This window comes from Engraulis encrasicolus, chromosome 6 (genome assembly GCF_034702125.1).
Source record: "Engraulis encrasicolus isolate BLACKSEA-1 chromosome 6, IST_EnEncr_1.0, whole genome shotgun sequence".
NCBI classification, from domain to species: Eukaryota; Metazoa; Chordata; class Actinopteri; order Clupeiformes; family Engraulidae; genus Engraulis; species Engraulis encrasicolus.
Window position 1 is genome coordinate 30,712,038 of NC_085862.1, and position 15,553 is coordinate 30,727,590.

The 15,553-nt window shown below is 42.6% G+C and overlaps 1 protein-coding gene across 3 annotated transcripts in view; it reads right to left on the bottom strand.

Annotated features, from left to right (window-relative positions):
* Positions 1 to 5,242: 5,242 nt before the first annotated feature.
* Positions 5,243 to 15,553, bottom strand: part of atp13a3 (ATPase 13A3) — a 73,786-nt gene continuing 63,475 nt past the window's right edge. For 2 of the 3 annotated variants that reach the window (XM_063201233.1, XM_063201236.1), the window contains 7 exons: positions 14,874 to 14,946; positions 14,333 to 14,510; positions 12,934 to 13,115; positions 11,733 to 11,821; positions 11,224 to 11,304; positions 9,661 to 9,753; positions 5,243 to 7,023 (listed from right to left, as the gene is read on the bottom strand). In XM_063201233.1, the coding sequence (XP_063057303.1) occupies positions 6,790 to 7,023; positions 9,661 to 9,753; positions 11,224 to 11,304; positions 11,733 to 11,821; positions 12,934 to 13,115; positions 14,333 to 14,510; positions 14,874 to 14,946 (930 nt within the window). In that variant the 3' untranslated portion in view covers positions 5,243 to 6,789. The remainder of the gene's footprint in view (positions 7,024 to 9,660; positions 9,754 to 11,223; positions 11,305 to 11,732; positions 11,822 to 12,933; positions 13,116 to 14,332; positions 14,511 to 14,873; positions 14,947 to 15,553) is intronic. The other variant, XM_063201234.1, reaches the window with a different exon arrangement.

The window sequence follows — 15,553 nt, forward strand, 5'->3', positions numbered from 1 at the left end:
AGCCTAGCCTATGTTTACAGTGGAATCTGAGGTGAATTGGGTTTTGTCTATTTCCCCGTTTTTGAGCGCTCTCCCTCTGCATAATGAGTGTGGTTTCTTAGCAAGCGCTACGAACAGACACGACAGCACTAGTGCGCTCGCTCGCTCAGTCTCTCTCTCTCTCCATCTCTCTCGCTCGTGCTGTCTCGAGGTGCATGAACGATGCCTTGCCCTAGTCGCTATCTAAAAACTCTCACAGAAGTCCCGACAGACTAGCGCGTCACCTGTTGTTTGGCCAGCTCTGCACCCGTCTGCGTTTTTGTGTGGCAATGTTTAATATCCGCTCAAGCCATTTAGTTTTTCCCCGTGATTGTGACTCTCTCGTGTTTAAAATATCCTCAAGTCATTTTGCTGTTTTTACCGTGATAGTAACTCTCTCCTCCGTTGCAAAACTCGCCTGGTTGAGAACACAAAACTCGCTGGCACATGTGAACTCGGATAGTTGAGCGAAGTCGAACATTCTATTCTGAAACGTCGGGCTGCCTGTGAACGAGGAAGGGGGAGAAATTAAGCTACGGGTAACCAGGGGGGTTGCTTCCTCCAAGCGGGACCATAGTTGTTGTTTTACTTTTTTAAAACTGCTATCCCACTCCACTAATTCCACTAAGAGCCATACTGTGTTTCACCGCTGCTACTACCCACAGGGGCTTCAACTTGCCATTGCATGTTTGTCTGTAAAACCATTTGAATGTAACGCGTTTCCTGATTCGCTAGTCGTAATCGGCTTGTTGAAAGGAGTGGTTTTATTGGTTCTCTACGTCACATGACCTCCAACTACTAAAGAGACACCTCTCCGTTCATGAAAACATGCAGTCTTCGGGTTTTTTTTAAGCGATTTCATTTTTTGGGGTATTGAAACCGTTTTTTTTTTTTTTTCATTTTGATACAAAATACAAGCGGCGAATCCGAGAACCAACAAATTAAATTGGTGTGGCCTTAAGAAAGGTTTCTTCACACTGCTTGACTTAAAGGTGCACTGTGTCCTTTTTAGATTTATTTCAAGAATTCATGCTACCCGTTCACAAATGTAACCTTTTTCATAAATACTCACCACCACCACCAAATTCTAAGTATTCATTATGACTGGGAAAATTGCAGTTTTAATACATGAAATCCCCCATTTTTACTTTCGTGGATGGGCTGCATACACTTTGGAAATAAACTACTAAAAGGATTACGCAGTGCACCTTTAAGTAGATTTTATTTAGCGTGAACAACACATTTCCACTACTGAAATCAAGCACTGTGCTCTTTTGTGTTGAACTGTAGGCCTATGCACATTAACACTGCCGCATGTGTATAAAACAAAGAATCCACCTGTTGCATGATTTGCAACCAACTATAATATACTATGCAACCTAGTATAACATACTAAAAGATTTCCTTTTTTTAAAAAGCAAGAGAAAATTTAAAATATTCTCAAAATGCTCAGGAATATCTCAATGACCAAATTTATTGCAAAGATATGGGGAAGGGGCAGGGAGAAATAAAAAAAAGAATTTGGATACAATCCTCAGAAGAAAAAAAACATACACATAAAAATAAATTAAAAAATAAATTAGACATACAAAAAAAAATCACAAGCAATGTACACCTCTGCAAAACGTGATTTAGAAAAAACACACGATTGAAAAACAAAATGATGAAGAAAAAAATAATAATTTGGCTATAGGGGTATTTTCAAAATTTAAAAAAAGAGAGACAAGCCCTGTTGTTCTTTTGTGTATGGTCATTGTCTTGTAGTCGTTCATGTCCGTTTATGACAAACACATGTACATTTCCCTGAGGATGTAAAATAAAACTCAAGGTTTTGATAGTCCAAGTGGCTAAACTTGTCTGTGGACAAACACACAACGGCTCCAGCTGAGCTTGCTGCAGCACAGAGTGAAAATGAAAGTTATACCATGGATACATTTGACATGTACAGTGTGGTTCTTATGGTTTGCTTGTCTATGTACCTTTTCAGTAGAGGATTAGCATGTGGTAGGGCATAACAAGTCATAATCGCAGATTACAGATCAGGTTCAGATCAGGATAGGAAGCATCTTATAAGACTGATTGATTCTGGTGTCCATCTATTCAAATCCGTTAAGTACATTTGATTAAAAACTAAAACAAAATGAAATTCCGTACGATGACCGAGCGTAACAAGTCCCCACAGCAAACAAATGGCTGTGTAGTGGGGACAAAGCAGGAAGATACTGACACAGAGCACCTCCACAGTATGAAGTGGCTAACAGTATATTAACATTTGCCAGAATGATTGCAATAGTCCCCCTGGCCTCCTGGAGAGAACACAGGCAGGGCTAGAAAGACAGAGACAGAGACACACACACACAGAGGGAGAGAGAGAGAGAGAGAGAGAGAGAGAGAGAGAGAGAGAGAGAGAGAGAGAGAGACAGAGAGAGAGACAGAGAGAGGGGAGAGAATAACAGAAGAGGTGACAAACATACATTCGATAAAGGACTACAGATTGTTCAATCTAGTTCAGTTGATAAGGTGTGCATTGCTCCTGTTTTAATGGGGAAATCCCTTTTTTCATGTCTTTCCAATTGAAATGGGCATTATGACAATGGCGAGGATCATACCAGGCAGGCTGGTTGACCTCCTACTGAAGATCAGGCAAGTCTCTCATCGTTTTTTTTTCGACACACAATGACCAAAATAAAGCAATAAAGAACACAAACAAGGAAATGCCCAGTAGATGTATGCTCGAGAAAAAAATGCTTTGTAAAAAAAACAAAAACAAAAAAACAACAAAAAAACCCAATGCAATTTATATTAGCAACATCACAAAAATATACAGACATATGATCCAGATAATCTCTATAACCAAATAGTACCAAAACCATTAAAAAAAGCCCTTACTCCAAAAAGAACATCTAGAGTTGCCTAAACACCTATACAATCCCATTGTAAAAGCTAAATTTAAATACAGGAATAAATGTACACCTCAAACAAGCAGCCTACAGCCTAAGCCCAAGTTTAAACTTCTGTCGATGCACATCATATTTGGATAAACTTCAAATATTCCAACTGAGTGGAGAAATTTGGGGGACATTCTTTTGGTAGGTTTGATATATCCAGCACATTATACTGAGAACACTTTGGGAGTAGTGAATTTCAGATCACATTGGACAGCATAAAAATCACTATTTAATGTTTCAATAACTGACTGGAGAAAACACTGAAATAAAAAAAAACAAAAAAAAACACTGAGTTGGGAAACAGTGATATCACACATAAATATTGTTGATTGAAAATTGTGTTAAATCCGAAAAGATGCATTAAGAACAGCAGGTTATTGAGAATACCCAATTTGTGAATTCTGAAATTTTAGCAGGTATATGTTGCATACTGAATAGTAGTGCAGCATAGCACATTATTTTACGATGCTGTTTGTTTTATTGAAATTTAACTCTTCATATGTGCTAACCAGCACTTAAATAGGTCATAAATATATAGTTCTTCCTGGTTTGCACTTGACAAAAATGTCAACATCTATCAGTATCAATCTTTCAGTTCCTCATAATCGTACAATAGTGTTGCTGCCATCATGACAGCACTTCCGCAGTGGGCGTACGCATGCACGCACGTACGGACACACGCAGCTTATAATACTTGACTGATATTCATTTTGGTAATCACCATACTGGCTTTCGTGACAATACATACACTGACTTGCCTGGGAGACCTTCCTGTCCTCAAGGATCTGAAAGCTAAAGCATACTGTGAGACACACAGCTCAGAACTTAAGCAAGAAGGTATGCTTTTGTGTGGATCGATAGTTAAAATGTTGGTACAGCAGAACATTGCTGTGGCATGTATCACTGAAACATGCATGCCAATGCCGTAGGCAAGTTAGGTTACACCAACCTACTGTAAAACCCTGTAATGATTGGATTCTGATTCAATGCTGTGGTGATTACAGAATAGAGTAGTTGAGATGACAAGAAGATACAGGAAGAGGGAAACAGATAAATTACCACCCTGTAAAAAAATACAAAGTTCCTGAGAAGAACTTCCTGTTGCACTGTGGGGGAAGTTGACCGTTTTCTGAGAATCCCTAGAAGTTCTCTGAAGAACCAGAAAACCCAAAGAAGCTTCAGGTTCTTGGGTTCTCTGAGAAATAAAACCATTCCTCAGAGAATGACAAGGTTCCACTGAGAACTTTTAGAGGTTCCCCTACAGTGGCAATCTTGAAGGTTCTTCTTGATGATTACAGCATATGAGGAGAGGGGATTATCAGGACAGGTACACACAATACAATGCTGCACTGACGACATGCACATGAATACAACTGCTGATGAAATCCTCTGTGACATATTGATAAAACGAAAACGATGTTACAAACAATTTTTTTTTTTAAATCACGAGAAGGTGCTTGAAATTTTTCAACATACATTAGATTCCCCACACCATGATACCATTTAACAAACAAAAAGAAAAAAAGAAACGCTTTTTAAAAAAAGGGGGGGTTTGTGACTAGACCATACATATGTGGCTGTCAAGATGTCAAGAGATATGCAACACTGCTGGATAACAGCAGCTCACCTGTAATGTACGTATAGCCAGCATGACATGACGGCAAATACGAGTATCTGCCCACATCTATGGAGAGCGCAAAAAAACACCCCCACGCCCTTCACTTCACCATCCAACCAACCACATCCCTACACTAAAACCAACAACCCTCCCACACCCAAAAACTAGTGTGCTATTGGGTACTGCCAGACTACCACCAGCCACATTCAACCAGTTCTGGACATGTGATCATTACCCACCTCAACTTCTGATAAATTGAGTTCTAATAATAATAATAATTGACGTCTAACGCAGTGTTTCTCAACCTTTTTTTAGGCGAGGCACCCTTTCAATTCATGAAAAATGTCAAGGCACCCCAAACCAACAAGCCGTAATATGGCATTGCATCCGATACCACAAAAGCTTAGAAAAGTAACACATTTGGAGACGTCATACGACCTACGTTCGAAGTTGCAGCTGACTGGGGTGACCTATATTTACTTTATTGTGCGTAAATGGCAGATGAAAGATTCCACTGACTAGCATTAACTTATCAATTTAGGCAAATATGTATTATATTTCACAATTTATTTATCAGCCACGTTTCCGCGGCACCCCTGAGGGGGCCCTGCGGCACCCCAGGGTGCCCCGGCACCCCTGTTGAGAAACACTGGTCTACCCTTCTCCTGTTCTTCCAGTTGTTCTCCTGTGATAATACTCCTGGTTCCAAGCTAACATGTTGCCATTGAACATACAGTATGCTAGCTTGGAGGTACAAGTTGCCTGCCAGACTCATAGAACATCTGGATTAACTGGGGAGATAAAGGTTAAGGTTAGTTATTTAACTTGAGGGGAGGTGGGGAGAATGACCACATTTCCAGAAATGGTGTAATGTGGCTTTAAGCAGACCTCCTAGGCCCCTCCCCCAGCATAGTGCAGGTGGGCATGATCTTCTCACCTGTTCTCACTCTGAAGAGTCCAGCTCTACTGAATGTTCCCACCTTCTCAGTAGCAAACCCAGCCAATGTGTGTTTTTTTGTGCATGTGTGAGAAAATAAAGCACACACATGACAATTGGGAACATGTTTTTTTTTTCACAATGTCTGGTTTTCATTTGCATCATTACGGTATAACTCGATAAGTTCTTCCATGGGAAGAAATAAACAAAACAAACAATGTCATAAGAATCAATCAATATATACGTGGAAAAATGACTGGCTTGCAGATCCATCAAGGTGTATTTTGTCTTTTCCTAACTTGTGGATTTTTCTTTAGTACATGCATGAGTTAGTTGCTGTGAATGCAAAACCTTTGGCATGCAGCCGCTATACAATAGCCTCAATATGATGACAGGCTTTCAGCAATTGCATCAGAACGACTGATAACGTGTTAAGAATGGCTTCACCACTGAAGGAAGGGTGGGGAGAGAGAGAGAGAGAAAGAAAGACCGGAGCGTTTGGGTTGTGTAAAACCAGGAAAGTGCGCTGCATAGAAGCACAGACTGTTCCGTATTCATTCGATAAAAAAAACAACAGAAAAAGTTTTGATTAACCAAAAAAAAAGAAGAAAGAAAGAGAAAAATATTTTAAAGTGAGAAAAACAAAACAAAAAAAGGCTGAAGGGGAATAAACACTGTGACTGCCTGTGCTGTGAGGCCTCTTCAGGCTTTTGTCTGTTGGTGCACTGACTCCGGCTGACCCGCAGTCCACAGCCCTGGGGCACACCTCTACAGTACCAGCCACAGGGATTACACCCAGGGTCTGTGCTCAACCTAAAACAAACAAATAAACAAAAACAAACAAACAAACAAACAAACAAACAAAAAAAGAATGGCCAAAAAAACAAAACAAAAACACGCAGCCACTTCCTGACTCAAACGCCTTAAGCTGCAGATATCAGAGAAGGAAGAATAACTCTGTCACCAGTTGAGTTCTATTGTTGTTGCTGTTGTAATTGTTGTTGCTGTATCTTTCGTTTCTAACCCCAAAATCAACTTGGGCTTTTGTATTTTTGTCCTTTTTGTTCCGTCCGTTTCAAGAACATTGTTTGTTTCATCACGTTCCAACAACACGCTTGTGTCTGCTGCTCTGGTCCCATTGTCAGTAGGAGGCAACAGAGCGTTTGGGGGAGTCGGAGGCATAACGCGACAATCTGTAATAGTCTGGGGGCACAGGAGGTGAGGTGGTGCGGGGATGCTGAGGGGGGAGGAGGAGGCATGGCTGTTTGCTAGGATGCTGTGATGATGCGGTAGGAGCCGTTTTCGGGCCGCGTCGGGCCCGTGCTGGAGGGGCACGGTGCCGGCGGTGGGGGTTTGGCCTCGGTGGTGGTTTTGGGTTTGGGAGGCCAATCGGGGTCCACGCTGACCTCCTGAGCCAGGTGCATGTAGCGTGCCTTGGGCACCGTCTTACGCCGGCCACACAGAGAGAGCAGACAGCCACAACCCCACAGGTCAATGCTGCCCTGCAAGGAGAGAAGGACAGGGACACGCACACACACATGGGAGAGAAAGAGAACAAGAGAGAGGTGGAGGGGAAAAATAAGACTACAATTGTGGAACATTCACCTGTGGATTGGATATTAATGGTTTTCAATTATGAACATGAAACTTTTTTTCTGAAGGCTGAAAAACATTTTATTTGTTTAAAGTGATACTGTCCCATTTTTGGAAATAAAAGCTTATTGTAAACCTCTCCTTGAGTTAAATGATTGAGCTTTTCCTTTCTCCTGTACTTCTCTGAGAATGGCAGTGCAAAGCTGGCGGCTAACTGGTTATCTTAGGACTTAATGTTAACTGCTAGCTTAGTGGTAAAATTTGCACTGCCATTCTCAGAGAACGGTTGAAAGTACAGGAGAAAGGTTACACGCAATCATTTAGTTCAGAGAGGTGTAAAATAAGCTTATTTCCAAAAATGGACAGTATCACTTTAAAGCATTTACTTGCCAGTCTCCTTTAAAACTGTGACATTTGTTTTACATTTTAAAATGTTAAATATTAGGATAGATCATATAAGGATAATGAAATAATGAACTGAAAATCTTTCAGTTGGCACTGGGCGTTTGCACATGGTAATCTTTCCATCAGGTGATCCTTTTAAGACCTGATGAAGGTGAATTAACCCAGGAATTTGGTCTAGCTAGGTTCAAAACAGACATGGAAATAATGTGCAATAGCCAGTTGTTGCTTTGGCATTTAACTATTTGCCATTAAAGCGACTCTCCAGAGTTTTTGGACATAGGGCCCCATTTTTTGTTAGCTAGGGTTGTGGATTGAGTTTAACACTTTAGTTAGCCTAGCACCAGTGGCTTTGGTAAAAAAAGACAAAAAAAATTGTCGAAACACCTCCAGAGTGTCACTTTAAGTTTCCCTTTGATCACAAATCTTAACAAAACGTGACGTGTAACTTTTAGCGAACGTGCAGAGGAGCCTCACAGCTACAACATGGTGGCCTGAATTTTTGCACAAAGTTTGTTCATGTCAAAAGTTTGTGGAAAGTCAAACCGTTAAACCACTAAAACCAGTCAAATCATGTAGGTCTTGAGGTTGATACAAAAGCCTACTGTAGCTGAACAGGACGTCATCCTCGGTGAACAAAAGTGGGTCAGTAACCCCAAAACATGATGCTTGTGCAGTCTCCGCTGCTCGTCAGATGGTGCAAGTCACTTTAGTTCCTAACGTCCTTTCCTCCGAGTTCATGCCTCGGTGTTGCCCCTCCTCTGCGGAGGAATCAGTGAAGTTTCCCCTCTCTTCCAAGCAGCATAGACCGGAATTTTAGGGGCTTTCTTCCCATTCAGTACAATAACTGTTGCATTTATTTGAAATCAAAAACGTCAAAACACAGGTAGTGATGCCGTGCCTCGCGTTGGAGCGGGAAAGGAGAGAAAAGAAGGAGCAAGAATGACTTGCACCCACTGACGCACTTGTCATCACACCATGGGCTCAATAAGCGAGTGGGGGTGGGGGTCAAACCCCAAGGCCAAGTGCGCATGCTTAGCTCTCAACACGGATACATACCTGAGTCACAATGCTCACTCATCAGTGCATGGGACACATACAAACGTGCGCACACAAGCACACACATAGACAGTTTACATTTTAATATACACACACACACACGCACGCGCACGCGCACGCCACACACACACACACACACACACACACACACACACACACACACACACACACAAACACACACCGCCCCCCCAAAAAACACCATATCGCTGTGCGGCACGAACCACAACACAAAGAGAAGGTCAACCAACCAAGAACACAAGACAGAATGACAGACAGACAGACAAGGAGTAGGCCCATTGAGGCCCCCTGGGCTGTGGTAGCAGTGAATGGCCACAAGGGGGCAGAGAGAGTGAGGAAAATCATTTTGGAGCATGCAGAGGCAGAGGTTATGAGGAGTGCTGTGTGAGGGAGAGGGGAGGGGACAATCACAACTGACCAGACAGGAGTACAGACACAATACAAACTCCAGCATAGAAATTTTTGAAGACTAAAAGGTGTCAAAATATTTTCCAGATTGCGTATTGTTTTTTACAACTGTAAAATTGTCACTTCTCGGTCCAGAGAAGTTTGAAGATCCAGACAGATCCAAAGATCCAATTTTTAAAAAACTCAACAAAATGTAGAGTTTCACAGGATGCATCTTCAGAGGCACCAATCTGCCACTCTGACAGCTGAAAAAGTTGACTGCACACCAAGGCTGAGTAATTTCTACATTTTAGACCTTTCCTAAATTTAGACCTTTTTCTACATTTTTCTACCTTTTGCAAGTATACCAAATACATTGCTAGTGTCTGTATCTGTGCTGTATTTCCCCTCTGGCCTGGAAAAGGAAACTTAATTACAGAGGGACTGAAGGAGAGGAAGACGACATATAGAAGCGAGAGAGAGAGAGAAAGAGAGAAAGAGAGAGAGAGAGAGAGAGAGAGAGAGAGAGAAAGAGAGAAAGAGAGAGAGAAAGAGAGAGAGAGAGAGAGAGAGAGAGAGAGAGAGAGAGAGAGAGAGAGAGAGATCAGGACACAATAGTGAGATGTAAAGGCAGGACTGAAAGAAGGAAGGGTGGTGAGGAAGGTGTGAGAGATCCCAACCTGTGCTGGCGGGCTGGCAGGGCTTGTGGCGTAGCTGCCCTGCTTGTCTCGGCTGAACACAAGCTTCCATAAGACGACGTCAAGGACGAGGGTCTATGGAAATAGTGGCGTTGGTGGTGGAGCGGGAGAGAGAGAGAGAGAGAGAGAGAGAGCGGGAAGAACGGAGAGAGGCTACTGATCACAACTGATGCTTTGAGTCAAGATTTGCTTTTGTTTGGTGAAGTCGTTTGCTTTGTGCCATTTGAACTTGAAATATTTAGCGTTGAGTAGAGGCCACAACGTGAGTTGTGCTTGTTTTTTTGTGTGGTTGCTTTGCTTAGCTGGTGATGATGATTGAAAAGACTGTGTGCTGTTAGTCACAGAGAGAGAGAGGCAAAAGTGCATAAACAACAGGGGTGGGGTGGAGAAATTAATACAGACACTTTTTATCATTTGGAATATTAATAGAAGACTTGACTTTCAAGACACCGAATCACTTTGTGTGAGTGTACGCCTCGTGATTGGTACTCTTCAGGTACAGAAGGCTGGTCAGGCACGGGATTGGCTTGTTATCTTACTAGACTAAAGAAAGGGGTGTGGCTCAGCAGGACTAGGGAGGATATTACAGTACATCCATTCCTCAGAGCCAATCAGAGGGTAGCGCTGTGCTCTGCCCAGTCCCAGAGAGAGGCCAATAGATTCTCTCCATCTCTCAGCTTCAGGCATGATGGAGAGCTAGATGTAGAATAACTTGCAACATATTTAAGCTTCCCAGATATAATGGCAATGGTGTCACTACATGGATATGAAAGGTGATGAATCCAACAGCAGTATGACCTGTATGACCATGTTGTCAGCCTGTGTGTGGAGATAACGTGTATGGCGAAGCATCCTCTGGTATGTCAGTGACTCCTTTGACGGATGTTTTGGCGGGATTATGAACAGCATTAGTGTGTGTGTGTGTGTGTGTGTGTGTGTGTGTGTGTGTGTGTGTGTGTGTGTGTGTGTGTGTGTGTGTGTGTGTGTGTGTGTGTGTGTGTGTGTGTGTGTGTGTGTTGAGGTCTTGGAAGTTCTGTTGAAATGGACGTCATTGGGTTACAGTCAGCAGACAAACTACAGTGTACAGCAACTTCAAGACTTTCTTAGCCAAGGTGTTAAAGCAAGTATGACATGGAACAAAACAGACTACACACTCAACAGACTGCACATACAACACTATAACTGAAATTCTGCATGCACGATCATAACATACACTAAAAAAATGCTTTTCTCCCTTTCCAAAAATAAATTCGTAGCACATTTTATCTTAATTTTCAATTTTTAACAGGATAATTAAGACATCAACTCAATACTATACACTAGGGATCAATCTAAAATCTGATGAGGGTTTTTTTCCCCTTTCCACAAAAAAATAAGTACGTAGCACATTATTTTTATCTCAACTTTCATTTTTTTTACAGGAGAATTAACGCATCAACTTAATACTACACACTAGAGGGGTTAAACTAACCCTACAGATGTACAGAGCTTCATAGCTTATTTATATTTTTTGCTTTTTCTTTTTGGCCAGGAAGAGTGTCTTACCTCCACCACGATACAGACAGCAGCGTTGACAAAGACGATGAACAAAATGGTAAGGCGCCACTGGAACGGGACACACACAATCTGGGGAAGAGCCAACGCCGAACACACATAATTACCGTACATTCTAAAGAAATGTTCCAATATCTATAGGGATCTACAGTATCAATCTCACAGGAGCTCACTGAAACTTCAAGATGCAGACCCCAACTTCAGAAGAAACAACACTAATACTGTATATAAGTGATATTTAGGTAAAGTGACTGTGGCCTAAGTCACTAGCTGAAATGTGTGAATGTATAGGAACATACAGGCAGTGGTCTGCTGGGTCGTGCATGGGGCTCATCTCCATCATTATAAAACACTTTCATAAAGAGTTCTCTAACGTATAATGTACGTACGTGTATAAGTAAATATCCGCATACGTGCAAACAGTGTCTAAGATGGAACAGTCTGGTGCAGTGCTGGGCCTCAGTGTACCACACGCAGGCAGGCAGGCAATGCAAACTCACCTCCAAGAAGTCATCGATGGCAGTGATGGGGTGGAAGAGGATGAAGAGGAGGAAGGCATACAGGCTGCACGCAGACAACACGAAGGGCCCTGAACACCAAACACAGAAATCACATGCACTTTAGGCCTTGTTTACACATAGCATGGATGTTTTTTTGAGTGAGACTATGTTTGTGCCTTTCATCTACAGACAGAGATTTCGTCTCAGAAAAAGTCTGCCTAAAAACTTGGAAAATATGTACATTTCGGGAAAACTCTGGTTTCATATTGAGGTTTAGTGCTGACATGTACTGTTTTCTTCCCACACAGGTGCTCACAGGCTTTGCGCCGTTATGACAGCTCCTGGCAGCATAATTATGCGGATTCCATGATGGTGTGTGAACAAAGACATTTTTAAAAATAAGGAGGGAAGACATTTTAGTTTCTCAAAATAACCAGCAATGCAAAGACATAGTCTCTGTGTCAAGAACCACTGACAACACCTCACTTGTACTTAGTACAAAGGGCACTTTGGAAAGCGACATGAAACATTAAAGCACTTCATCAGAAGTGCTTTGGAGTATGAGTCTGTCTTGGAGCGGGCACATTCAGACGTCATAGGTGTCTCTGAAGTTGTCCAGTACAGTGGCTACTCCCCTCTCCTCTTTCTTTCTTTGTCGCTACCCAAGCAGTTTGTGTTTCATTGTGTTAAACAAAAAGGCTTTTGTTTAAAGCAGAACATCAAATCAATCGGAACATCAGGTGCAGGAACACGTCTGGACATATTCAGGTCCCAATGTTTACATATTTTCCCTAATCATCACAACTGATGGTCTGGTGGTGCCAAAAGCCTGTTAAAGAGACTTTGCCCAATACCCAAACACAGTTTGTCCCGAATGAAGAAAAGAAAACATTTCTGTGATGGAGTAACCATCACTTGGATTGCGGGGGTGATCTGAAGGTTATGCCAACAAACCTGGTTCTTCAGTGTAACGGTCAGAGTCCCATATTAGTACCCAAGAAAGGCCCGGGTACGAGTCATGACAGGGTAACTCCACTCCCTTTCGCTACAATTTCAGTACCATTTAGGTTCATTTCTTTAACCCAATATACTTGTTTCTTTGTTTTGCGAATTGTCATGGAAACTTTAAAGGCCAAAACAGGTACGCTGGCACGTTACATTTTCATAAAAACAATACACTTGTTAAACAGTTGTAACTCACAGTTCTTGTAGCTGGGCTGTCGGAAGGGCTTCCCCTTGGAGAAGACGATGGCCACGATGAGGTACTGGAAGGAGGAGATGTAGAAGAGCGTAGTGTTCTCGTAGTTCTTGATGTAGTGGTCGTCCAGCTCCGTCTCGTTCAGGTCCAGAGACATGTTGCTGGAAGCGGACACGTTGCATGCACTGACGACACAAAAAGAGCAAAGAATCGTTTAGAATTGTACAACTGACATGAGACATGATCATGCACCCATAAAAAAAGAAAGATGGTGCCGCACGAACGTCTTGTGTTTTTTATTACCGTTTTATTATTTACTGTTGCACCAGTAATAAAACAAGCTTGAGCCATACAAGAACAAGTTTGACAGGCGGACAAAGATGCGTCCGTCAAACTCTGCCGCCCTGTGGACACAGGACGAAATTGCAGTTTAAAGAATGCGTTTCAGACGGACAGACAGACAGACAGAAAGACATACCCTCTTATAGAGATGCATCTAAAAAGAAGACATGAGTGCTGCACCAGCTTTCCATTTCGAATTATTTTAGGCTCTGGTGCTGTTCAGACTGCACTGGAGTGTCAACTACAGAAGCGCAGAGCACATTCTCCTTTGTCCTCTAATCATGCATGACAGGACATCTTGTGGCACTATGCAGTGGCTTCTGATAATGCTACTCTACACAGCAAGCATTCCTGCAGGGCTCAACATGCGGTTGAAGACACACTCACTCGCTTAACCACTTTAAAGGGGCCGATCGTGTAAGTTGCATAGAGTTCTTCTCCATTTCGTAGTGTGTTATTGAAGAACAGAAACGCTAGAGAAGCTGCATAGATGCAGAAATGTCTGGGACTGCACTGAACAAGGGAGCGCTTGAACAAATGTGAAATGGAGGTTGTTCTTTAACAGCCTATGCACCAAAGAGGAGCCTTAGGACTTAGGTCTAGGGACTCAAGTGTGTGTTATGTGAGACATAAAATGTGCAAACAAAAAACATGCAGCCCCTTTAAAAGTGAATTTAAAGAAGTTCAATCTTGAAGACAATGCAGTTGGAAATACCATTCGGCAAGACAGAAGGTCTGATTCTCATCCCCTCTAGTGCTGCATGAACAGTTGAAAATTAAAATGTGTTACTTCCTTTATAATACGATATAAAAAGTTAATTATAACAAAATCACAACTATAAGTTGCCTTGGTTGTTTGTTCACATCATTGCCAATTAAGCATGTGGATATTACATATCAAAAATGTGGATATTTCATTCAAGATATTGTATTTAAATGCATCTTACTTTGTGCTTTCTTGAATAAAAAAACAACAAAAGAATTAAATCATTAAAATAATAATATTTTTAAAAAGTGGATATTTCATACAGTCATTCAGCACAGTGGTAGGCTAACTCACTCGGACAGTGGCGTCCACTCCTCCCACCAGCTCTGCTTGCGGACCCAGAGGAAGGCCAGGGTCTGGAAGCCCAGGCAGATGAGGATCTGGGTCAGCACCGAGAAGAGCAGTGGGCCCGAGATCAGGCCCGACGGGGGCCGCCGCGGGACCAGCTCCTTCCACGCCGGGTTCAGACTCACTACGGAGGGAAGGGGCACACAGGAACATCACAACAATGTGCATGGCACACGCGCACGACTAACTGTATTTCCTTGAATTCTGGGTTCAGAGTCACTACGGGGGGATAAACACACATGAGAATAATGTCTCACAGACAGACAGACAGACAGACAGACAGACAGACAGACAGACACACACACACGAGACTAACTGTATTTCCTTCAATGCTGGGTTCAGACTCAGTATGGGGGATGCACAGGGCACAAAAACATCACACCTGAACACATACACACCCAACCTTTCTCCCCTGTCTAAAGACAGTGAAACATCACATGAAAAAACATTATCCAGCATACAAATGTGCAACTGTAAACAGACTTACTGGTGAAGACAACCAGGAGGATGATGGCGATGTCGATGAAGAGGAACTGGAAGTCTCCCAAGTTGCTGAGGATCTGAAAGGTAGAGGATGGAGAGGAGGGAGAGGAGAGAAAGAAGAGAGAGGAGAGGAGGGAGAGGAGAGTAGGGTGGTTACATTGTTATTGCACACTCGGTCCTGTGGCAGGCCATGCAGGCACAGAGGAAACAGCTGGACTCACAATCACACACCACTAGCCTACCACAAACGGCCCGCTTTCACACACTCACACACTCACACACGCACACACACACATGCACTGATGCACAATACATCACTGAGCAAAGCAGATCCCCACACTGGGCAAAACACACCACTCCCCATCCTCCCACAACACAAGCAAATACACTCCAATGTGTAGAGCAACTCCCCTCCAAAAGCATACACCACTTTGCAACAACTCGCAACCTCCACGAAAACACAACAACACTCCAAGCCCCTCTAGGGAGAGAAGGAGAATGACAGATAGAGAGATGGAGAGAGAGAGAGGGCAAGCTAGCATGTGAGCAAGACAGACAAATCAAGAGAGAAAGAGCGATAGAGAGAGATAGATAGATAGAGAGCGAGAGAGCAAGCTAGCATATGACCAAGAGATATACACTGAGAGAGAGAGAGAGAGAGAGGTAGAGAGAGGGAGAGAGAGA